The sequence below is a fragment of the Pseudophryne corroboree genome, chromosome 9 (genome assembly GCF_028390025.1).
Source record: "Pseudophryne corroboree isolate aPseCor3 chromosome 9, aPseCor3.hap2, whole genome shotgun sequence".
NCBI classification, from domain to species: Eukaryota; Metazoa; Chordata; class Amphibia; order Anura; family Myobatrachidae; genus Pseudophryne; species Pseudophryne corroboree.
The window spans coordinates 180,877,673-180,901,586 of record NC_086452.1 but is presented as its reverse complement, the minus strand read 5'-3'; the positions used below and the strand labels follow the sequence as shown (position 1 = coordinate 180,901,586).

The following is a 23,914-nucleotide window of genomic DNA, read 5'->3' as shown; positions in this document are numbered from 1 at the left end:
AAGGCATTTGACACTGTCCCACATCACAGACTGCTAAATAAACTTGAAAGCCTGGGGGTGGATTATAAATTAGTGAAATGGATAAGAACCTGGTTGCAGGATAGGAAACAGACAGTTGTAGTTAATGGAGTGCAATCTATGGAGGGAAATGTTACCAGTGGAGTACCCCAGGGATCTGTACTTGGTCCAGTTCTCTTTAATATCTTTGTTGGTGACATTGCAGATGGTATTGAAGGGAAGATATGCCTTTTTGCAGATGATACAAAGATATGCAACAGGGTAGACACACCGGGAGGGGTCAAACAAATGATTGATGACCTAGGTAGGCTTGAGAAATGGTCAAGAACGTGGCAACTACAGTTTAATGCTAAAAAATGCAAAATCATGCACTTGGGTCTCAAAAACCCAAAGGCTAAGTATAGTATCAAGGGTACTATAATGGAAACTACTGAGGAGGAAAGAGATTTAGGAGTCACTATTTCAAGTGACTTGAAGGCAGGAAAGCAATGCAACAAAGCAATGAGAAAGGCAAGTCAGATGCTTGGTTGCATAGGGAGAGGAATCAGTAGCAGGAAAAAAGAAGTGATAATGCCACTGTATCGGTCATTGGTAAGGCCCCATCTGGAATACTGTGTCCAGTTCTGGAGACCCTATCTCCAGAAGGATATAAATACATTAGAGAGTGTACAAAGAAGGGCAACTAAAATGGTGCATGGCCTACATCACAAAACTTACCCGGAAAGGCTAAAAGATCTTAACATGTATAGTTTGGAGGAGAGAAGGGAAAGGGGAGACATGATAGAAACTTTCAAATATATAAAGGGTCTTAACAAAGTTCAGGAGGGAAACATTCTTCAAAGGAAAAGAAGCATTAGAACTCGAGGGCATACATTGAGACTGGAGGGGGGGAGGTTCAGGGGAAATTTAAGGAAAAATTACTTCACAGAAAGGGTAGTGGATAAGTGGAATAGCCTCCCATCAGAGGTGGTAGAGGCTAAGACTGTAGGGCAATTTAAACATGCTTGGGACAGGCATATGAATATCCTTACAAAGAATCAAGGTTAAAAAAGGGTTGAGATTGCCTAAAGGATAAAATAAAAAAGGGGCAGACTAGATGGGCCAAGTGGTTCTTATCTGCCGTCAAATTCTATGTTTCTATGTTTCTATGAGCTGTCATCTCTAGTCAGAGACCTCCTGAAACCGAAACAGGTATCGGTGCATCACTGCACGCGGGTCCTGGGAAAGATGGTGGCTTCTTACGAAGCAATTCCTTTCGGCAGGTTCCATGCCAGAATCTTTCAGTGGGACCTGTTGGACCAGTGGTCCGGATCGCATCTTCAGATGCATCGCCTGATAACCCTGTCTCCAAGAACCAGGGTGTCTCTGCTGTGGTGGCTGCAGAGTGCCCATCTTCTAGAGGGCCGCAGATTCGGCATACAGGACTGGGTCCTGGTTACCACGGATGCCAGCCTTCGGGGCTGGGGGGCAGTCACACAGGGAAGAAACTTCCAAGGACTATGTTCGAGTCAGGAGACTTCCCTACACATAAATATTCTGGAACTAAGGGCCATTTACAACGCCCTAAGTCAGGCAAGGCCTCTGCTTCAAAACCAGCCGGTACTGATCCAGTCAGACAACATCACGGCAGTCGCCCATGTAAATCGACAGGGCGGCACAAGAAGCAGGATGGCAATGGCAGAAGCCACAAGGATTCTCCGATGGGCGGAAAATCACGTACTAGCACTGTCAGCAGTGTTCATTCCGGGAGTGGACAACTGGGAAGCAGACTTTCTCAGCAGGCACGACCTCCACCCGGGAGAGTGGGGACTTCATCCAGAAGTCTTCACGCTGATTGTAAATCGATGGGAACGTCCACAAGTGGACATGATGGCGTCCCGCCTAAACAAAAAAACTAGAGAGATATTGCGCCAGGTCAAGGGACCCTCAGGCGATAGCTGTGGACGCTCTGGTGACACCGTGGGTGTACCAGTCAGTTTATGTGTTCCCTCCTCTCAAGGGTACTGAGAATAATAAGAAAACGAGGAGTAAGAACAATACTCGTGGTTCCGGATTGGCCAAGACGAGCGTGGTACCCGGAACTTCAAGAGATGATCTCAGAGGACCCATGGCCTCTGCCGCTCAGACAGGACCTGCTGCAGCAGGGGCCCTGTCTGTTCCAAGACTTACCGCGGCTGCGTTTGACGGCATGGCGGTTGAACGCCGGATCCTGAAGGAAAAGGGCATTCCGGAGGAAGTCATTCCTACGCTGATTAAAGCCAGGAAAGATGTAACTGCAAAGCATTATCACCGCATATGGCGGAAATATGTTGCTTGGTGTGAGGCCAAAAAGGCCCCAACAGAGGAATTTCAACTAGGTCGATTTCTGCATTTCCTACAAGCAGGAGTGACTATGGGCCTGAAATTAGGCTCCATTAAGGTACAGATCTCGGCTCTGTCGATTTTCTTCCAGAAAGAACTGGCTTCATTGCCTGAAGTTCAGACGTTTGTGAAGGGAGTGCTGCATATTCAGCCCCCGTTTGTGCCTCCAGTGGCACCTTGGGTTCTCAACGTGGTGTTGAGTTTCTTAAAATCACATTGGTTTGAGCCACTTAAAACCGTGGATCTAAAATATCTCACGTGGAAAGTGGTCATGTTATTGGCCTTGGCTTCGGCCAGGCGTGTGTCAGAATTGGCGGCTTTGTCATGTAAAAGCCCTTATCTGATTTTCCATATGGATAGGGCAGAATTGAGGACTCGTCCTCAGTTTCTCCCTAAGGTGGTATCAGCTTTTCACTTGAACCAACCTATTGTGGTGCCTGCGGCTACTAGGGACTTGGAGGATTCCAAGTTGCTGGACGTAGTCAGGGCCTTGAAAATTTATGTTTCCAGGACGGCTGGAGTCAGGAAAACTGACTCGCTATTTATCCTGTATGCACCCAACAAGCTGGGTGCTCCTGCTTCTAAGCAGACTATTGCTCGCTGGATTTGTAGCACAATTCAGCAGGCGCATTCTGCGGCTGGACTGCCGCATCCTAAATCAGTAAAAGCCCATTCCACAAGGAAGGTGGGCTCATCTTGGGCGGCTGCCCGAGGGGTCTCGGCTTTACAACTTTGCCGAGCTGCTACTTGGTCAGGGGCAAACACGTTTGCAAAATTCTACAGATTTGATACCCTGGCTGAGGAGGACCTTGAGTTCTCTCATTCGGTGCTGCAGAGTCATCCGCACTCTCCCGCCCGTTTGGGAGCTTTGGTATAATCCCCATGGTCCTTTCGGAGTTCCCAGCATCCACTAGGACGTCAGAGAAAATAAGATTTTACTCACCGGTAAATCGTTTTCTCGTAGTCCGTAGTGGATGCTGGGCGCCCGTCCCAAGTGCGGATTGTCTGCAATACTTGTACATAGTTACTGTTAACTAAAGGGTTATTGTTGAGCCATCTGTTGAGAGGCTCAGTTGTTTTCATACTGTTAAACTGGGTATTGTATCACGAGTTATACAGTGTGATTGGTGTGGCTGGTAAGAGTCTTACCCGGGATTCAAAATCCTTCCTTATTATGTCAGCTCGTCCGGGCACAGTGTCCTAACTGAGGCTTGGAGGAGGGTCATAGTGGGAGGAGCCAGTGCACACCAGGTGACCTAAAAGCTTTCTTTAGTTGTGCCCAGTCTCCTGCGGAGCCGCTATTCCCCATGGTCCTTTCGGAGTTCCCAGCATCCACTACGGACTACGAGAAATAGATTTACCGGTGAGTAAAATCTTATTTTCGGCCCTGTCTATTTACTTTCAAAAAGAACTGGCGTCACTGCCTGAAGTTCAGACGTTTGTTAAGAGAGTGCTGCGTATTCAGCCCCCTTTTGTGCCTCCAGTGGCACCTTGGGATCTCAACGTTGTGTTGGATTTCCTAAAATCACATTGGTTTGAGCCACTTCAGACCGTGGAGTTGAAGTATCTCACGTGGAAGGTAGTCATGCTGTTGGCCTTGGCCTCAGCTAGGCGTTTGTCAGAATTGGCGGCTTTGTCCTGTAAAAGCCCATATCTGATTTTCCATATGGATAGGGCAGAATTGAGGACTCGTCCCCAATTTCTCCCTAAGGTGGTATCAGCGTTTCATTTGAACCAACCTATTGTGGTGCCTGCGGCTTCTCGGGACTTGGAGGATTCCAAGTTGCTGGATGTAGTCCGGGCCCTGAAAATCTATGTTTCCAGGACGGCTAGAGTCAGGAAAACTGACTCGCTGTTTATCCTGCATGCACCCAACAAGCTGGGTGCTCCTGCTTCAAAGCAGACTATTGCTCGCTGGATCTGTAGCACGATTCAACTTGCACATTCTGCGGCTGGACTGCCGCATCCTAAATCTGTAAAAGCCCATTCCACGAGGAAGGTGGGCTCTTCTTGGGCGGCTGCCCGAGAGGTCTCGGCTTTACAACTTTGCCGAGCTGCTACTTGGTCGGGATCAAACACTTTTGCAAAATTCTACAAGTTTGATACCCTGGCTGAGGAGGACCTTGAGTTTGCTCATTCGGTGCTGCAGAGTCATCCGCACTCTCCCGCCCGTTTGGGAGCTTTGGTATAATCCCCATGGTCCTTACGGAGTACCCAGCATCCACTAGGACGTCAGAGAAAATAAGAATTTACTCACAGGTAATTCTATTTCTCGTAGTCCGTAGTGGATGCTGGGAGCCCGTCCCAAGTGCGGACTTTCTGCAGTACGTGTATATAGTTATTGCTTAACTGTAGGGTTATTGTTGTTATGAGCCATCTGTTCAGTGAGGCTCAGTTGTTGTTCATACTGTTAACTGGGTATAGTTATCACAAGTTGTACAGTATGATTGGTGTGGCTTGTATGAGTCTTACCCTGGATTCCAAATCCTTTCCTAGTAATGTCAGTTCTTCCGGGCACAGTTTCCCTAACTGAGGTCTGGAGGAGGGGCATAGAGGGAGGAGCCAGTGCACACCAGATATAGTACCTAATCTTTCTTTTAGAGTGCCCAGTCTCCTGCGGAGCCCGTCTATTCCCCATGGTCCTTACGGAGTACCCAGCATCCACTACGGACTACGAGAAATAGAATTACCGGTGAGTAAATTCTTATTTTTTTTCAGGTAGGCTGTTGGGCAACAGCCTACCTACACCGACGGACACTGGGGATGGAGGACTGACAGTGGCCTCCTGGAGAAGCTGAGTCGGATTACGCTGACAGGACAATGGTGCTGAGGGTCAGTGTACCGCAGGCATTGCGCTCTCGCGCATACCTGCCCCCCCCGTACTGAGCCTGAAGGTTGGCAGAGTGGTGAGTGACAACCGGGCGTACCCCGGTTCTAAGTGCGGGGCGGGCTTACGGACTCCCCTTGGTGTAATCCCATAGACCCCCTCCCCGCGTAGACTGGCCAGCGGTTGTGAAAATAGGTGTTGGGGCCTCATTATGCACACATTGGGAGACTTTGCCAGTATAACAATCGTGTTGGCTCCGGTGCCATTGCAGGGGACAGTGCTAGCTCAGAGAGGGACCAGAAGCTTCCTGGCGCCATTCTCTGCATTTTCAGCGCTGCAGCAAGATTGCCAGCTCCTCCAGGGATACTCCAGCAACCTAAAACTCTAGGGGAGTTGTAAGGGGAGAGCCTGCTGTAGGGTCCTTTAACAGGCTCCTGACACAATATAAGACACTTACAATAGCCTAACAGTCTTTCTCTAACGTCCTAGAGGATGCTGGGGACTCCGTTAGGACCATGGGGATAGACGGGCTCCGCAGGAGACATGGGCACTTTAAGAAAGTCTTTAGAACTGGGTGTGCACTGGCTCCTCCCTCTATGCCTCTCCTCCAGACCTCAGTTTGATACTGTGCCCAGAGGAGATGGGTGCACTACAGGGAGCTCTCCTGAGCTTCCTGTCAGAAAGTATATTTGTTAGGTTTTTTATTTTTAGGGAGCCTGCTGGCTACAGACTCCCTGCATCGAGGGACTGAGGAGAGAGAAACGGACCTACTTCTGTGAGTTTCAAGGCTCTGTGTCTTAGGCTACTGGACACCATTAGCTCCAGAGGGAGCCAGAACACAGGTCTCACCCTGGAGTTCGTCCCGGAGCCGCACCGCCGTCCTCCTCGCAGAGCCGGAAGATAGAAGCCGGGTGAGTATAAGAAGAAAAGAAGACTTCAAAGGCGGCAGAAGACTTCATGATCGTCACTGAGGTAACGCACAGCAGTAAAGCTGAGCGCCATTGCTCCCATTCACCTCACATACCACAGTCACTGTAAGGGCGCAGCGGGGGGGGGGGGCAGCAATAGGACTTCATTTGGCAAAAATAAGTATATACATGTACAGGTGGGCACTGTACATGTATATAACAGAGCCCCCGCCAGTTTTCAGTAATTTTGAGCTGGACAGAAGCCCGCCGCCGAGGGGGCGCGCTTCTCCCTCAACACTCACCAGCACCATTTTTCTCCACAGCACAGCGCTGAGAGGAAGCTCCCCGGACTCTCCCCTGCTTACACACGATGATAGAGGGGTTTTAAGAGGGGGGGGGGGGCACAAATTGGCATATATATATATATATATATATATGTCTATATAAACAGCGCTACTGGATAAACATTTATTGTTTTTTCCAGGGTCATATAGCGCTGGGGTGTGTGCTGGCATACTCTCTCTGTCTCTCCAAAGGGCCTGGTGGGGAAACTATCTTCAGATAAGAGGTTCCCTGTGTGTGTGGTGTGTCGGTACACGTGTGTCGACATGTCTGAGGTAGAAGGCTCACCTAGGGAGGAGGGAGAGCGTATGAATGTGAGGTCTCCGTCGGTGCCGACACCTGACTGGATGGATATGTGGAATGTTTTAAGTGCTAGTGTAAACTTATTGCATAAAAGGTTAGACAAAGCTGAAGCTAAGGAACAGCCAGGGAGTCAACCCATGTCTGTCCCTATGTCGCCGGGACCTTCAGGGTCTCAGAAGCGCCCACTATCCCAATTAGGAGACACACATACCGACACGGATTCTGACTCCAGTGTCGACTACGATGATGCAAAGTTACAGCCAAAAGTGGCTAAATGTATTCGTTATATGATTATTGCAATAAAAGATGTTTTGCATATCACAGAGGAACCCCCGGTCCCTGACACGAGGGTACACATGTATAAGGTAAAGAAACCTGAGGTAACATTTCCCCCTCACATGAGTTGAACGAATTATGTGAAAAAGCTTGGGAATCTCCAGACAAAAAAACTGCAGATTCCCAAAAGGATTCCTATGGCGTATCCTTTCCCGCCAACGGACAGGATACGGTGAGAATCCTCCCCTAGGGTAGACAAAGCTTTGACACGCTTATCAAAAAAGATAGCGTTGCCATCCCAGGATACGGCTACCCTCAAGGATCCTGCTGACCGCAAGCAGAAGATTACCTTGAAGTCCATTTAAACACATTCTGGTACATTACTCAGACCGGCAATTGCGTCGGCCTGGGTTTGTAGCGCTGTAGCAGCATGGACAGATTCCTTATCAGCGGAAATTGAGACCCTAGATAAGGATTCCATTTTATTGACCCTAGGGCATATAAAAGATGCTGTCTTATATACGAGGGATGCTCAAAGAGATATTAGTCTACTGGGTTCCAGAATAAACACTATGTCAATTTCTGCTAGACGAGTCCTAGGGACGAAGCAGTGGACAGGTGATGCCGACTCAAAGAGGCATATGGAGAGGTTACCTTACAAAGGTGAGGAATTGTCTGGGGAAGGTCTCTCGGACCTGGTCGCCACGGCAGGTAAATCAAATTTTTTGCCTTATGTTCCCTCACAGCCTAAGAAAGCGCCACATTTTCAAATGCAGTCCTTTCGTTCCAATAAAAGCAAGAGTACGAGGATCGTCCTTTCTTGCCAGAGGTAAGGGCAGAGGAAAAAATCTGCACACCACAGCTAGTTCCCAGGAACAGAAGTCCTCCCCGGCCTCTACAAAATCCACCGCATGACGCTGGGGCTCCCCTGAGGGAGTCCGCCCCAGTGGGGGCACGTCTTCGAGTTTTCAGCCACATCTGGGTTCACTCACAGGTGGATCCCTGGGCAGTGGAAGTTGTTGCTCAGGGATACAAGCTGGAATTCGAAGAGATGCCTCCTCGCCGGTTTTTCAAATTGGCTCTACCAACTTCGACCCCAGAAAGGGAGATAGTCTTAAATGCAATTCACAAGTTGTGCCTTCAACAGGTGGTGGTCAAGTTTCCCCTACTCCAACGAGGGAAGGGATATTACTCAGCCCTGTTTGTGGTCCCGAAACCGGACGGTTCGGTCAGACCCATTTTAAATGTAAAATCCCTGAACCTATACTTAAAACGGTTCAAATTCAAGATGGAGTCGCTCAGAGCGGTCATCGCCAGCCTGGAAGGGGGGGATTTTATGGTATCTTTAGACATAAAGGATGCATACCTTCATGTTCCCATCTATCCACCTCACCAGGCGTACCTGAGATTTGCGGTACAGGATTCTCATTACCAATTTCAGACGTTGCCGTTTGGGCTTTCCACGGCCCAGAGGATTTTCACCAAGGTAATGGCGGAGATGATGGTACTCCTGCGAAAGCAGGGGGTCACAATTATCCCGTACTTGGTCGATCTCATAAAAGCGAGATTGAGGGAGCAGTTGCTGAACAGCGTGTCACTCTCACTAAAGGTGTTAAGGCAACACGGCTGGATTCTCAATATTTCAAAGTCACAGTTGATTCCTGATTCTGGATACAGACCAGAAAAGGGTTTTTCTTCCAATAGAAAAAGCTCAGGAACTCATGACTCTCGTCAAGAACCTTTTAAAGCCAAAACAAGTATCAGTGCATCACTGCACTCGAGTCCTGGGAAAGATGGTGGCATCATACGAAGCCATTCCCTTCGGCAGGTTCCATGCGAGAATTTTCCAATGGGACCTACTGGACAAGTGGTCCGGGTCACATCTACAAATCCATAGGTTAATCACCCTGTCTCTCAGAGCCCGGGTGTCGCTCCTATGGTGGCTACAGAGTGCTCACCTTCTAGAGGGTCGCAGGTTTGGCATTCAGGACTGGATCCTGGTGACCACGGAGGCGAGCCTCCGAGGGTGGGGAGCAGTCACGCAGGGAAGAAATTTTCAAGGTCTGTGGTCAAGTCAGGAAACTTGTCTTCACATCAACATCCTGGAACTAAGGGCCCTATACAACGCCCTACGTCAAGCGGAGACCTTACTGCACAACCAACCGGTGCTGATCCAGTCAGACAACATCACCGCAGTGGCTCATATAAACCGCCAAGGAGGCACAAGGAGCAGAGGGGCGATGGCAGAAGCCACCAGGATTCTTCGCTGGGCAGAAAATCATGTAAGCGCCCTGTCGGCAGTGTTCATTCCGGGAGTAGACAACTGGGAAGCATACTTCCTCAGCAGACACGACCTACATCCGGGAGAGTGGGGACTTCAGCAGGAAGTCTTCGCACAAATTGCAACTCGGTGGGGACTGCCCCAGATAGACATGATGGCGTCCCGCCTCAACAAAAAGCTACAAAGGTATTGCGCCAGGTCAAAAGACCCTCAGGCGGTGGCTGTGGATGCCCTAATAACATCGTGGGTGTTCCAGTCGGTCTATGTGTTTCCTCCTCTTCCTCTCATACCCAAGGTGTTGAGAATAATAAGAAAAAGAGGAGTGAGAACAATTCTCATTGCTGCGGATTGGCCACGAAGGACCTGGTATCCGGATCTACTGGAATTGCTCACGGAAGATTCGTGGCCTCTTCCTCTCAGGGAGAACCTGTTGCTACAGTGGCCCTGTCTGTTCCAAGACTTACCGCGGCTGAGTTTGACGGCATGGCGGTTGAACGCAGGATCCTAGCGGAAAAGGGCATTCCAGAAGAGGTCATTCCTACGCTGATAAAGGCCAGGAAGGACGTGACAGTTAAACATTATCACCGGATATGGCGAAAAATATGTTTCTTGGTGTGAGGCCAGGAATGCTCCTACGGAGGAATTTCATCTGGGCAATCTCCTTCACTTCCTACAGACTGGGGTGAATTTGGGCCTAAAATTAGGCTCCATTAAGGTTCAGATTTCGGCCTTATCTATTTTCTTCCAAAAAAAACTGGCTTCTCTTCCAGAAGTGCAGACGTTTGTGAAGGGAGTCCTACATATTCAGCCTCCCTTTATACCTCCGGTGGCGCCTTGGGACCTTTTAAAGTGGTGTTGAGTTTCCTTAAGTCGCACTGGTTTGAACCGCTTCAAACGGTGGAATTAAAATATCTCACTTGGAAAGTGGTCATGTTATTGGCCTTGGCTTCGGCTAGGCGAGTGTTGGAATTAGCGGCTTTGTCTCATAAAAGCCCCTATCTGGGGGCGTGGCCTGGCTGAGGAACAGTGGAGTTCAGCTTTTCCCCAGCTCCCGATATAACCCCACTTCCACACACTTTACCCCCTCTGTGGGGACCCTGCATCCGTCCCCAGACACTGGGACCCCCCCTGCCGCTCCCTGCAGCACTCACGGAGCCCAGGGACCATTACTCTGCGAGCCGCCGATTGAGGCCTTCACCACTCCTGGAAGCCGGGCCCTCGAGTTCCGGACTTCCCCCAGAGGCTGTCCGCGGCCGAAGCGGAATTCTACACAGGCAGCGGCCTCCCCCGGCGACTACCCTCCGCACCCCCCTGAGTCCTCTCACACCGCTGCCCGAGGCCTCCACGGAGCCCAGAACCCCCCTCAATACAAACCGCCAGTTGAGGCCTTACCCGCCCGCCGAAGCCGCGGCCTCGAGTTCCGGGCCGCTCCCGACGGCGGGCCGCGGCCGGCGCGGAGCTCCACGGGAGTGATCATCTTCCTCCCGCGAATTGCAGACACAGATTCCCCTGGCTGCCCGCACACCCTGCTGAAGTCTGCAGCCCGTCTGCAGAGAGATCCTCCCGGGCACTGCTGGATGTGGTGAGTCCGGACTTCAATATATGGGGCTGACATCCCCTGTGTTCTATTATAGCATTGAGACTGGCTTGCAGGGCAGGGGTCCACACAGAGCCCCCTCTTAGAGACTTCCTCACCCTGTATTCTGTTTCTGCTGGCCTTGGTGCCTTAAAGTGCCTGGTCCTCGAGCTGCAGGGGATTTATAGTACCACTTCCATACATAGCTTTCCTGCCTCCCTGTATGGGCAAAATAGGCAGGTCCTGTTTGGAGATGTGATCTCTACATTCCTACGCATTGCTGTGATCCTGGCTCCCCAATGATATAGTAATGCCAGGCTGATGGGAGTCGTTGCTCGATAGACGCATTTTAATGTAGCTCTGCACCACTACCACTCCACAGTTCAGACCAAACTACGCTTTTATTGCTATATACCTACATTATGGTCAGAACCAAAGCCAGGAAATCATCCCAGACCAATTCCACACCTCGACTAAAGAACCCTTCATCACAATCGACCATTAGACCTTATCTCCAGCCGGCAACGACCGAGACGGATCAAGAATCAATGGCGGCCAGTCCTACTTCTTCGCCCTCTTCCTCGCCTGTATCGTTGTCCAAAGGCGGCCCTGCTCCTCCTCCATCATGGGAGAGAAACGAACTAAAGGAAATATTTTCGTTTCTTAAAACACTCCCCACTAAACAAGATCTTCAGGATACGATTAGACAGGAAATGGCGACTGTCAAGAAGGATATATCACAATTATCGGACAGGCTGACAGCTGTTGAGGAGACCCAAGATACCTCCGATACACTTTTTCGATCCCTGCAGGATATCCTCACAGCCCAAACCATGGAAATACGCTCCCTACAAAATAGGGTGACGGATATGGATAACAGGGGACGTCGGAACAATATCCGTATAAGGGGCCTCCCGGAAGATGTCCCGCAATCAGGTCTCATTGACGCTCTCACGAAGATCTTCAATGAACTGCTGGGAAATGAACCTGACACTGAGATTGTCTTTGATAGGGCTCACCGTGCTCTTAAGCCTCGTGGACTTCCTTCAGACAAACCCCGCGACGTAATTTGCCGCCTACATTATTTCACGCAAAAGGAAGACATTATGCGCAAAGTGCGCCAACTAGACGAAGTGGCATTTAATGGAACGCCGATCTTCCTTTATCAGGACTTGTCCTGGCACACACTTCAATTACGCAAGACATTGAAACCTTTGACAGACGAATTACGCAAGCGACAATTAAAATATCGCTGGGGATTCCCCTTCAACCTACAAGTTTCTTATTCTGGGAAAGTATTCTTCCTGCAAAATTCTTCCGATTTACCGTCCTTCTGTGCTGCATTGGGACTGCCGGAATTGGCCATCCCAGCCTGGGAGGCGGAAGTCCCGCAACTACAACTGCCGCAACATAAACAAAGAGGCCCCCCCTGGCAGACAGTCCGCTATGCCAAAAAGGCTCCGACCGCTGTCGCATTGTCCTCCACTGCGGTTGATACCTGACTGGGCGTTCTCTACCGCCTGGATTTTTCAGTTGGTGTATTACGCCGCCTCTCAATGGGGCTGAGATCCTTCTAAGTGGCCCTCCTAGTTCTTTAGTTGAGCTTGCAACGTTATCTTTTACATGTGTGGTGGTTATGGTCTTTAAATGTTACGCCTAGTATTCTGGTGCTAGATAGCTATATGTTCCTTTTTTTTGTGAATGCTTCTAAGATGTTCGTACTCGCATTTCGATGTTTGCGTCTTCTGACGACGACTCCCTTGTCCCCCTACCCGCTTAGTATAACACTATTCCTTGGAGCTGTGATCCTATAGTTGGGACGCGGTCTCCACGGCGGGTGCTTCATAATGGTTTATTTCTCTACTCTTCCTTTCTTTTGTTCCAACTCCTCTTTCCTCTCTCTATATCTCTGTCTCCCTTCTATGGTAGTTTCCCTGGGAACCATGCTGCTGACCCCCTTATTTGGACACTATGAGTGCTCCTAACCGAATTAAAATCTCCTCGTTTAATGTTAAAGGACTTAATGTACCTGAAAAAAGATCCAAACTACTTAGATCATTATGGTTGGACAAGGTAGATGTAGCCCTAATTCAGGAAACACACTTTAAGACAGGCCTGAGGCCCACTTCCTTGTCAGACCGCCACTTCCCTCTCTCATTCTTTAGCAACAACCCGGAAGGTAAAACAAAAGGGGTAGCAATCTTATTTTCCAAAAAACTCCGTGTGACGGACGTGGTGGCCCACAGACTGGTACCAGGTAGACTACTATTGCTAAACTGTCTGATTTTTCAACAAACTTTCACGTTTATTGTGTTGTATGCTCCCAATCAAGCCCAACCCCAGTTCTTTGCATCACTCCTCTCTCAGTTTGACTCTCTCTTGCAGGGCATAGTGGTATTGGGAGGTGATTGTAATTGGTCTCTAAATCCCACAGTAGATACTTCTAACGCAGCCCCTAGATTTTCGAAGCGCAAGCATTGCCAAGTTCGGAAAGTCTTCCACGAGCTTCAGCTGGCCGACTCCTGGAGAGTCCTGCACCCTACTGCCCGAGACTACTCCTTTTTCTCTCACCCCCACCAGGTCTACTCACGTTTAGACTACCTATTTTTAAGCCATAGACATCTTCCCCTTCTCTTAGATGCTGATATAGGTCCCATCACATGGTCAGACCACGCTCCTATTTCTATGTCTCTTTCGTTCCAAACTCCCACTTTAGGTCAATGGTCTTGGCGTTTGAATGAATCTCTTTTGCAAGATGTTTATTGTAAGGGGGAACTCGAAAAGGCCTTGTCTGATTACATTGACCTGAACGATACGCCTGACGTGTCCAAAATTGTAGTGTGGGAGGCACATAAATGTGTTATCCGGGGTAAACTGATTCAACTGGGTACGCATGTGAAAAAACAGAAAAAGGCCCTCATCGATACCCTCTTACAACAGATACATACCCTAGAAGCTGATCATAAAACTTCTATGTCTGGAGAAACTTATGCAAAATTAACTGATGTTAGAGCCCGACTGAATAAAGTGCTATCTGACACCGCGCTACACTCCATGCGTAAATGTCGAAACCGATTTTACCAATGGGGTAATAAGCCTGGCAGACTGTTGGCACGTGCTTTACGTGCACAGCATTCTGCCTCATTTATCAGTGCAATGAAAGATGCTAATGACCTTCTACACTCCAAGACCCCAGAAATTGCCTCTTGTTTTAAGCAGTATTACTCCACCCTTTATAATTTAGCTACATCCTCAAATTACCCTAACCCTTTGTCAATGTTACCTCAAATTCGGAATTTGTTGGCCACGGATTTCCCCACTATTTCAACGACAGATATAGAGCTGCTGGAGCGTCCATTCACCCTACAAGAATTAGACCATGTTATCTCGTTAACTCCGTCCGGTAAAAGTCCTGGGCCGGATGGTTTTACTATAGCATATTACAAGACATTTAAGGATAGTTTGGCTCCCTTACTGCTTCGTGCCTACAATGCTATTTCTGCTACCTCACATTTTTCCCCTCAATCCCTAGAGGCACATATTGCAGTGATTCCTAAACAAGGTAAGGATCCCGCGTTGTGCTCCAGCTACAGACCCATCTCCCTGTTGAATGTTGATTTAAAACTCTACGCTAAACTCATGGCTGTCAGACTGAATAACCTTCTCCCCTCCCTAATACATAGAGATCAAGTGGGATTCATCCCCGGTAGGGAAGCTAAGGATAACACCACAAAGATTTTGAATTTGATATATTTGGCTTGCTTGAGAAAACTACCCACCGTATTGCTCTCGACGGATGCTGAAAAAGCATTTGATCGGATCGGCTGGGACTTTATGAGGTCTGTGCTGGAGCATATTGGCCTGGGACCTATCGCGCTCCATAGAATCATGGCTTTATACACCACTCCTACCGCCAGGGTCAGGATTAATGGTACTCTCTCAGACTCCTTTAGCGTCACCAACGGCACGAGACAGGGTTGCCCCCTTTCCCCTTTGATTTTTGTACTGTGTATTGAGGCGTTAGCAAGAGCTATTAGGAAAAATATTAATATCTCTGGCCCTCGGGTAGATGGTGAGGAATTTAAACTGGCACTTTTCGCTGACGACCTCCTAGCGGTCATATCCAACCCCGCTGTTTCGCTCCCTCATCTTATGCGAGAATTTGACACCTTTAGCAAACTTTCTAATTTTAAAATGAATTACTCTAAATCCTCCGCCCTGAATGTCTCTGCATCCCCCGCTGCGGTTAGGTGCCTTCAACACGCATTCCCCTTCTCTTGGAACACTCACTGCATCACCTACCTGGGAGTTAGATTAACAAATAATCTTTCACAACTGTTCACCCTAAACTTCGCGCCAATATTATCCCTAATTCGTAATGATTTTAGTAGATGGCATTCCAAACGCCTGTCCTGGCTAGGGAGAATTAATGTCATTAAAATGAATACTCTCCCAAAGCTGCTGTACCTCTTCCAAACCCTACCGATTTCTATCCCGAATTCTTGGTTCCAGTCTATTCAACACCTGATTCAACAGTTTATCTGGTTCCGTAAAAGACCCAGAATTGGATATGCCACTCTTTCTAGATTTACTGGTTCCGGTGGTGTTCAACTACCTAACATCAAAACTTATTATCATGCGGTGTTACTGAATAGAGTGCTCGACTGGACCAAGAGTGGGGATATCAAACAGTGGGTGAAACTTGAAGGGTCTTGCATGCTACGACATCCTGAGATTTTCCCATGGTTACCCCATATTGCGAAGCTTTCTCCCCCCCACCCAACGATCTCTCCTACAATAGCCGTTTGGAAAAATTTACGACGTCTGCCCTCCATTTCTTCCCCTTCTTGCCCACTGACCTCTTTTTTAGCTAATAATGAGTTCCCTTCCGGCCTTAACCCCAAGCATTTTCTTCATTGGACTGAGGCGGGGCTCTTCAGGGTTGGCCAGCTGATCGCAGCGTCTCAGGTGAAACAGTTCTCCGAGATCAGGCAAAATTGGGACATACCTCAGACGGACTTTTGGAAGTTTCTGCAAGTCAGACATTTTATATTAACTAACCCTGCGCGATTGGCATTTTCCCGTGAACTAACTCTATTTGAAAAGCTTTGTGTATCCCCCCAAACCCTAGCCCACTCCGTTTCTACTCTTTATAAAATACTACAAAACGCACAAACTGACACCAAACCGTCTTTCGCCCGCGCGTGGGAAAAAGATCTTGGTTTAACATTCTCACAGGAGGAATGGGAATCTATCTTCCTCAAAGCGCACGCTAGCTCCATATGTATTCAGATTAGAGAAACCCAGTACAAAATTCTCACCCGATGGTATAGATACCCCTCTATTCTGCACACAATGTTCCCTGCTGCCTCAAATAAATGTTGGCGCTGCTCCTCATCAATAGGTACGATGATTCACATATGGTGGAATTGCCCACGCCTGAGACCCTTTTGGAACGAGGTAATAAAGATCTCAACCGAGATCTTAGGTGTTCAGCTTCCAGAAGATTCTGCGTTCTGGCTATTGGGTCATTCTTCGATTCCTGTCTCCAGTTATAAGAAATCTCTGCTGAAACATCTTTGTAACGCAGCTCGTGCAGTTATACCTGTACGGTGGAAGTCCTCATCCCCACCTACTAGGAGGGATTGGTTCCGCAGAATAGATATCTATATGGTCATGGAAGACTTACTCCTTACCTCCACTTTCCGATTATCAGTTTTTAGGACTACCTGGGCTTCCTGGCTTGATTTTAAAACGACAGATGCTTACAAACTTTACATCTCGTAATACTGTGGCTAAGGTGGTTTCCTGACATTGTTTACACCTTCCTATCGGTACCCTCCCCAGGGTGCTTCCCCTACTCTTCCTTTTTCTCTTTTTCTCTTTCCCCTTCGCTCCTTTCCTGCCTCTTCTTTCCTTCTTCCTTTCTCCTTTTTATTTGCTTTATAAAGTTGAAAGTTTAATGTTTATTGTGTAATTTGGGATGTACTGAGATATTGAATGACAAGTGTTTAGAATTTTCTGGATACTCAACTGGCTGAGCTCAACTCATCTTCTATACATTCAGTACAGCGTAGTTCCGGTTTAGCTTTCTGAGACTATTGTATTTGAACACAATGTTTTCAATGTACTTTGTTTTCTTTCAATAAAAATCAGATTATAAAAAAAAAAAAAAGCCCCTATCTGGTGTTCCATATGGATAGAGCAGAATTGCGGACCCGTTCTCAGTTCTTGCCTAAGGTGGTATCATCTTTTCATATGAACCAACCCATTGTGGTACCTGTGGCTACACGAGACTTGGAGGATTCCGAGTCACTGGATGTGGTCGGGGCTTTGAAGATTTACATGGCCAGAATGGCTCGAGTTAGGAAAACAGAGGCTCTGTTTATCCTTTATGCTACCAACAAGCTTGGTGCTCCTGCGTCTAAGCAGACTATTGCTCGCTGGATCTGTAACACGATACAACAGGCTCATTCTACGGCTGGATTGCCGTTACCCAAATCGCTTAGGGCCCATTCCACCAGGAAGGTGGGCTCATCTTGGGCTGCTGCCTGAGGGGTCTCGGCACTACAACTATGCCGAGCTGCTACTTGGTCGGGTTCAAACACCTTTGCAAAGTTCTATAAGTTTGATAACCTGGCTGAGGAGGACCTGATGATTGCTCATTCGGTGCTGCAGAGTCATCCGCACTCTCCCGCCCGTTTGGGAGCTTTGGTATAATCCCCATGGTCCTTACGGAGTCCCCAGCATCCTCTAGGACGTTAGAGAAAATAAGATTTTAAACCTACCGGTAAATCTTTTCTCTAAGTCCGTAGAGGATGCTGGGCGCCCGTCCCGAGTGCGGACAACATTCTGCAAGACTTGTATATAGTTTTGTTTTCATAAGGGTTATGTTAGAGTTTCATCAGTTTTGGACTGATGCTTTGTTGTTTTTTCATACTGTTAACTGTTTATTAGATAAGCAAGTTATATGGTGTGATTGGTGTGGCTGGTATGAATCTTGCCCTTGGATTAACAAAAATCCTTTCCTCGTACTGTTCATCTCCTCTGGGCACAGTTTCTCTAACTGAGGTCTGGAAAGGGGCATAGAGGGAGGAGCCAGTGCACACCCAGTTCTAAAGACTTTCTTAAAGTGCCCATGTCTCCTGCGGAGCCCGTCTATCCCCATGGTCCTTACGGAGTCCCCAGCATCCTCTACGGACTACGAGAAAAATTTATCGGTAGGTTTAAAATCTTATTTACTGAGTCTGTTCAGGCTGGTGTGCTGGTCCCTCCTCTCTGGGTCTTTCTCCACACATACTAGGCTGGGCAGGCTTGCTTGTACATGTGTCTGTGTGTATGTGTGGGTGTTATTGATTTCCTGTCAGCATGGTGAAATAGGCTGTATGTAATGTCTGTCACATCAGGTTTTCACCTTCCCCTGCAGATTCTCTGAACAATGTAGCCAGCCTTCAGAAAACAGTGAGGCTTCAAGGGATGATTTACAAGTACCACCTTGGCTGCTCTCTATAAAATCCATGATGGCTGACATGTCAAATCAGTTAACTGCCACTAGACAGAAATGCAGCAGTTACAACTGTCTGTGGATAATCTGACTTCAGATGACAGACTGGTAACACCTCACTCCAAAACAGTACCACATAAGCGTGGGTTACCTGACATTCTCTCGGAATCCAACAAGGAAGTACCAGAAGTGGAGGAGGGGGAAGAGCTGGAATATGTTACTGAGGTAGAGGATTCGTCTCCAGCACAGTGAATGGAGCCCCTTATACTTACTATAAGAGATGTTTTACAGATTCCTGCTGATGACACGGAGGTACAGCAGTCTTTTTTTTTTTCTCTACACAGAAAAAAGCCAATGTCACTTTTCCTGATTCAAAGGAATTGGACAAACCTTTCAGATATTAATCCTGATATGAAATTCCAATTGGCAAAAAAACAAAACAAAAAAAGTAGTAACCACTTTACTGTGTTCCCAACAGGGGACGAAAGTCTGGGAAAATTCCACTGCTGTAGATGCCTCTGTATCGTGCCTATCTGAAAAGGCAGTGTTACCCGTTCCGGGTACTACTGCTTTAAAGAACCCGGCCGATAGACAAATAGAAAACACTGTGAAATCTATTTACATGGCAGCAGGAGCGTCCCAGAGGCTTGTTATTGTAGGCTGTTCGATGACTCACACCTTTCATACCTGGGCAGGTCACATTCAAGAGGGCTTGGCAGGGGACAAGACCCTAGTAGAAATGGTGATGCTGGTAAACCTATCCAGGACTCTGCACGTGTCCTTAGTGAAACAATCAAGGCCATTGGTATTATTACTGCTCGATCTACTACCATGGCAATTTCTGCACACAGGGCCTTGTGGCTGTGTCAGTGGGTAGCTGACGCTGAATCAAAAAATTGTGGAAGCTTTGCCTTTCACAGGGGATTGGCTGTTTGGAGGTGAATTAGACACATGGATTTCGATTGCTACAACTGGAAAATCCATGTACCTCCCATCTGCGTCCCCACCGGCTAGACGCTCCTACCCGGGGCCTTGCCCTACAGTCCTTTCGGACCACAAAGTTTGAGGGAAAATTCAGAGGCGCCTCAAAGGCAGCAAGAGGCACCGGAGGTAGGGCACGTAAACCTGCCACCACAGGAACAGCGCCAGCTCTGCTTCCACTAAGGTCTAAGCTCATCTAAGGTTCTTCAGTCTCATTTGGAGAAGCCACTGCCAGGATGCCTGGGTAAAAGATTTGGTCTCCCAGGGCTACAAACTGGAGTTTGAAAGTTCTCAGCCTCACAGATTTTTCAAGTCGAGCTTACCGTTTTCAGAGGAAACTCTGGCTTCACTACAGGAGGCCATTCACAAGCTGGTTCAGTCTCAGGTCATTGTTCCAGTTCCACTACAACAACAGGGCGAGGAATATTATTCCAACCTGTTCGTGGTACCAAAACCGGTTGGTTTGGTAAGACCCATTTTGAATCTCAACTCGTTAAACCCATATCTGCAGGTTTTCAAGTTTAAGATGGCATCCCTAAGAGCATTGGAAGAAGGGGAGTTCTTAGTATCTCTGGATATGAAGGACACTTACTGTCATATTCCAATATGGCTGCCTCATCAAGCTTACCTCAGGTTTGCTCATCTGGACAACCAGTTCCAGGCACTGCCCTTCGGCCTGTCCACGGCACCAAGGGTCTTCACGAAAGTGAGGGCGGAAATAATGCTCCAGCTCCGGATTCAGGGGGTGGATAGTGTCCCCTACCTGGACGATCTTTTGATAACAGCAAGATCCAGGGATCAATTGATGTACAGCATCAGCTGCACTACACAATTACTGTCACATCACGGGTGGGTTCTCAATCTACAGAAATCCCTCCTCGAGCCAACTCAGACTCCAGTTTCTGAGAATGATTCTGGACACGGTGGCTCAGAAAGTTTTCCTTCCAGCGGATAAGGCAAAGACGCTTCAGGAGATGCTTCGAGCGGTACTGAAACTGGACAGAGTCGCAGTACGTCTTTGCATACGCCTGTTGGGATAGATGGTGGCCTCATGTGAGGCAATTCAGTATGAAGATTCCATGCAAGGACTTTCCAACTAGATCTCCTGAACAGATGGTCAGGTTCGCATCTGCAGATGCACCAGATCTTCCATATCCCACCACAGGCCAGGATTTCACTCCTGTGGTGGTTGCAGTCCTTCAACCTCTTGGAGGGTCGGAGCTTCGGGATGTGGGATTGGATTCTCTTAACCACCGACGCATCTTCGGGGTTGGGGAGCGGTCACCCAAGGGGCGCAGTTCCAGGGCAGGTGGTGAAACTACAAAGCCATTCTTCCAATAAACATCATAGAACCCCGGACGGTCTACAATACTCATGCTTCAGGCCTCTCTTCTGCTTCAGAATCAGGCCATAAAAGTTCAGTCAGATAACGCCACGGCAGTGGCGTACCTCAATTGACACACAGAGCAGAGCTTGCGTGCAAGAGGTTTCCAGAATACTCCTCTGGGCAGAAAGGAATGCAAGGGCGATATCGGCCATATTCATTCCAGGAGTAGACACCTGGGAGGCGGACTTCCTAAGTCGTCACGACCTACACCCGGGGGAGTGGAGTCTTCATCCACTGGTGTTTCGGCAGATAACAGGTCAGTGAGATTGTCCGCAGATTGATCTCATGGCCTCCCGGCTCAACATGAAGCTTCACCGCTCTTGTTCCGGAACAAGGGACCCTTAAGAGGCAGTGGTGGACACACTGACGACACCGTGGACTTACCAGTTGGTGTACCTGTTTCCTCCACTTCCATTACTCCACAGTATTCTAAAGAGAATCAGAAGGGAAGGAGTTCAGGTAATTCCGATTGCCCTCGAAGAGTTTGGTACGCATACCTTCTAGCCATGTCAGTAGAAGACCCCTCTGCCGATGCAAGAGGATCTTCAGCAAGGGCCGTTCGTCTACTGGGACTTATGGCGGCTTCGTTTGACGGCATGGCGATTGAACATAACATTCTAGCTAAAAAGGGTATTCTGGACAAGGTTATTGCAACCATGATTCCAGCCAGGATTGGCGGTCACGTCGAAGCATTATCATCCTATCTGGGAAAGATATGTCTCCTGGTGTGAAGCCAGAAAGTATCCTACTGTGGATTTCAACCTGGGGCGTTTCTTACAGGCTGGAGTGGATATGGGCCTACAGCTAGGCTCCGTTAAAGTCAAAATCTCTGCTTCGTCCATTTTCTTTCAGAGATACTTGGCTACACTGCCTGAAGCCAGACATGCAAGGTATCCTTCACATACAACCTCCCTTTGCACGGCACCTTGGGATCTGAATGTGGTTTGAGGTTTGGATTTTCTACAATCTTCTTGGTTTGAACCATTGATGACCGTAGATGACAAGTACCTTACGTGGAAGACTGTAATGCTATTGGCATTAGCCTCGGCTAGGTGAGTCTCGGAACTTGGAGCTTTATCATGCAAGAGTCCATACTTGGTCTTTCATGGGGACAGAGCAGAGCTCAGGACTCCTCCGCAGTTCCTGCCAAAGGTGGTTTCTGCATTCCACCTGATTCAACTGATTGTGGTTCCAGCCAATTCTGACACTTCTACTCCTGAGTCGTTGGATGTAGTGCAAGCCTTGAAGATCTATGTCAAGTGGACGGCTTGTGTCAGCAAATCAGATTCCCTATTTGTGTGGTATAATGCACGCAAACAGGATTGCCCTGCTTCAAAGCAGTCAATTGCTCGTTGGATTAGACTTGTTTTCCAACAGGCCTCTACTTCTCGCAGCCTTGCCTGTTCCACAGTCTATTAGGGCCCACTCTGAGATCAGTGGTTTCCTCCTGGGTGGCTACCCATGGAGTCTCAGCTTTGCAAATATGCCGAGCAGCTACCTGGTCAGGGACAAACACATTTGTCAAGATATACAAGTTTGATAGCCTAGCTAAAGAGGATATCCAGTTTGGGCATTTGGTGCTGCAGACGTCTCCACACGTTCCCGCCCGTTCTGGGAGCTTTGGGACGTCCCCATCGTACTAAGTGAATCCCAGTATTCCTTATGGATGTCAGAGAATTTAGGATTTTAATTACCTACCGGTAAATCCTTTTCTTTTAGTCCGTAAGGGATACTGAGCGCCCACCTTAGTGCTTTGACTTTTCTGCAAGTTTGTTCTTGTGTAAAAGTTGTTTGAATCAGCTCTTGCTGTTCTGTTTTGCCAGCCGTTGCTGGTCTTGTTCATGTTATGTTGTGTGCTGGTTCGTTAATCTCACCACTCGTTGTCTTGTCATGTTTCCTCCTCTCAAGTATGTCCATCTTCTTCGGGTACAGTTTGTCTGTCAGACTGGTTGTGGGAGGGGGCATAGAGTGGAGGAGCCAACACACCCTGTTTGAAGAATTTAAAGTGCACCGGCTCCTTTGGACCTCATCTATACCCCATCGTACTAAGTGTACCCCAATATCCCTTATGGACTACGAGAAAAGGATTTACCAGTAGGTAATTAAAATCCTATTAGGTCTGAACCAGTAGGTAATTTAAAATCCTATTAGGTCTGAAAAGGTCTGATGGCAGTATAAAATGACGTATGCTTATTGTTTGAATGGACAATATTTAGGTTGAAATTTAGTCATCCGTTGAAATACATAATACATGCCTTTGTTTTTTTGTTTTTTTTACAAAAGCTAAGCTGTACAAGTTAGAAGTCTTACTTCTTTCTTTAGGTGAAGCCCACTTTCATGTTATGATTGTATCTCTAGTAGTAAGGAATAACTTGTTCATTTCACACAAGGTAATTTTGCATTGCCATATTTTTTCTAGGTGTTTTTCTTCTTACGATGATATGAATCTTAAGAGAAGAACCACATTTCCCCTCATCCGTTCTCAGTCATTTCAACTATCCAGTAAAGAAGGTAAATATTCTTTATGCGTTCCAGTACAGTGGTTTAAATGATGGAATCTATTTAGTTAGTGTTGCTAAATGATAGTGAATTCTCAAGAAACAAAACAATATTTCCAAAAAATCTACGCAACAGTGAGCTCCAAAGTCCAGTATGACTGCCTAGTGAATTCTTCGTTCCAGGATGGCATCCATCCTTGTAGAACCACACCAAATACAAAATCTGAACGAAATGAAAACAAGTTCACTAAATTGTGCAACAAAAGCAAATAAGTGGTCTAGTACAAAAAAGTGATAAAGCTTATCTGAAATCTCAAGATGACGCCATAGACCATTCTCCACAAAACAATTCTTTAATAAAACGTATAAATTAAAAACATGAAAATAAACGTAGTGCAATTATGTTTAGGTATACAAAAATACCTAAGCAGTAGATTCACACATACTATTTATACATAATATTTAGGCTTGAATTTAAATCCGAAGACGTCCTGACACAGAGTAACCAATGCATTTCATCCTGAGGAAGGAGCAGTGGCGACACTAAGACGCCCTCAGTGGCTTATGAGAACCATGCACTTGCCCAGGTATAAATAGGGCTACCAATTGACAAACAAAGTGTATGAAAGCAAAAATTGCGATAACTGGGTAT

At 47.6% G+C, this 23,914-nt stretch overlaps 1 protein-coding gene across 4 annotated transcripts in view; it reads left to right on the top strand.

Moving 5' to 3' along the window:
• SUCO (SUN domain containing ossification factor) overlaps positions 1-23,914 on the top strand; it is a 259,500-nt gene that overhangs the window by 212,910 nt on the left and 22,676 nt on the right. For all 4 annotated transcript variants that reach the window (XM_063939978.1, XM_063939979.1, XM_063939977.1 and 1 more), the window contains one exon: positions 23,184-23,275. In XM_063939978.1, coding sequence (XP_063796048.1) covers positions 23,184-23,275 — 92 coding nt within the window. The remainder of the gene's footprint in view (positions 1-23,183; positions 23,276-23,914) is intronic.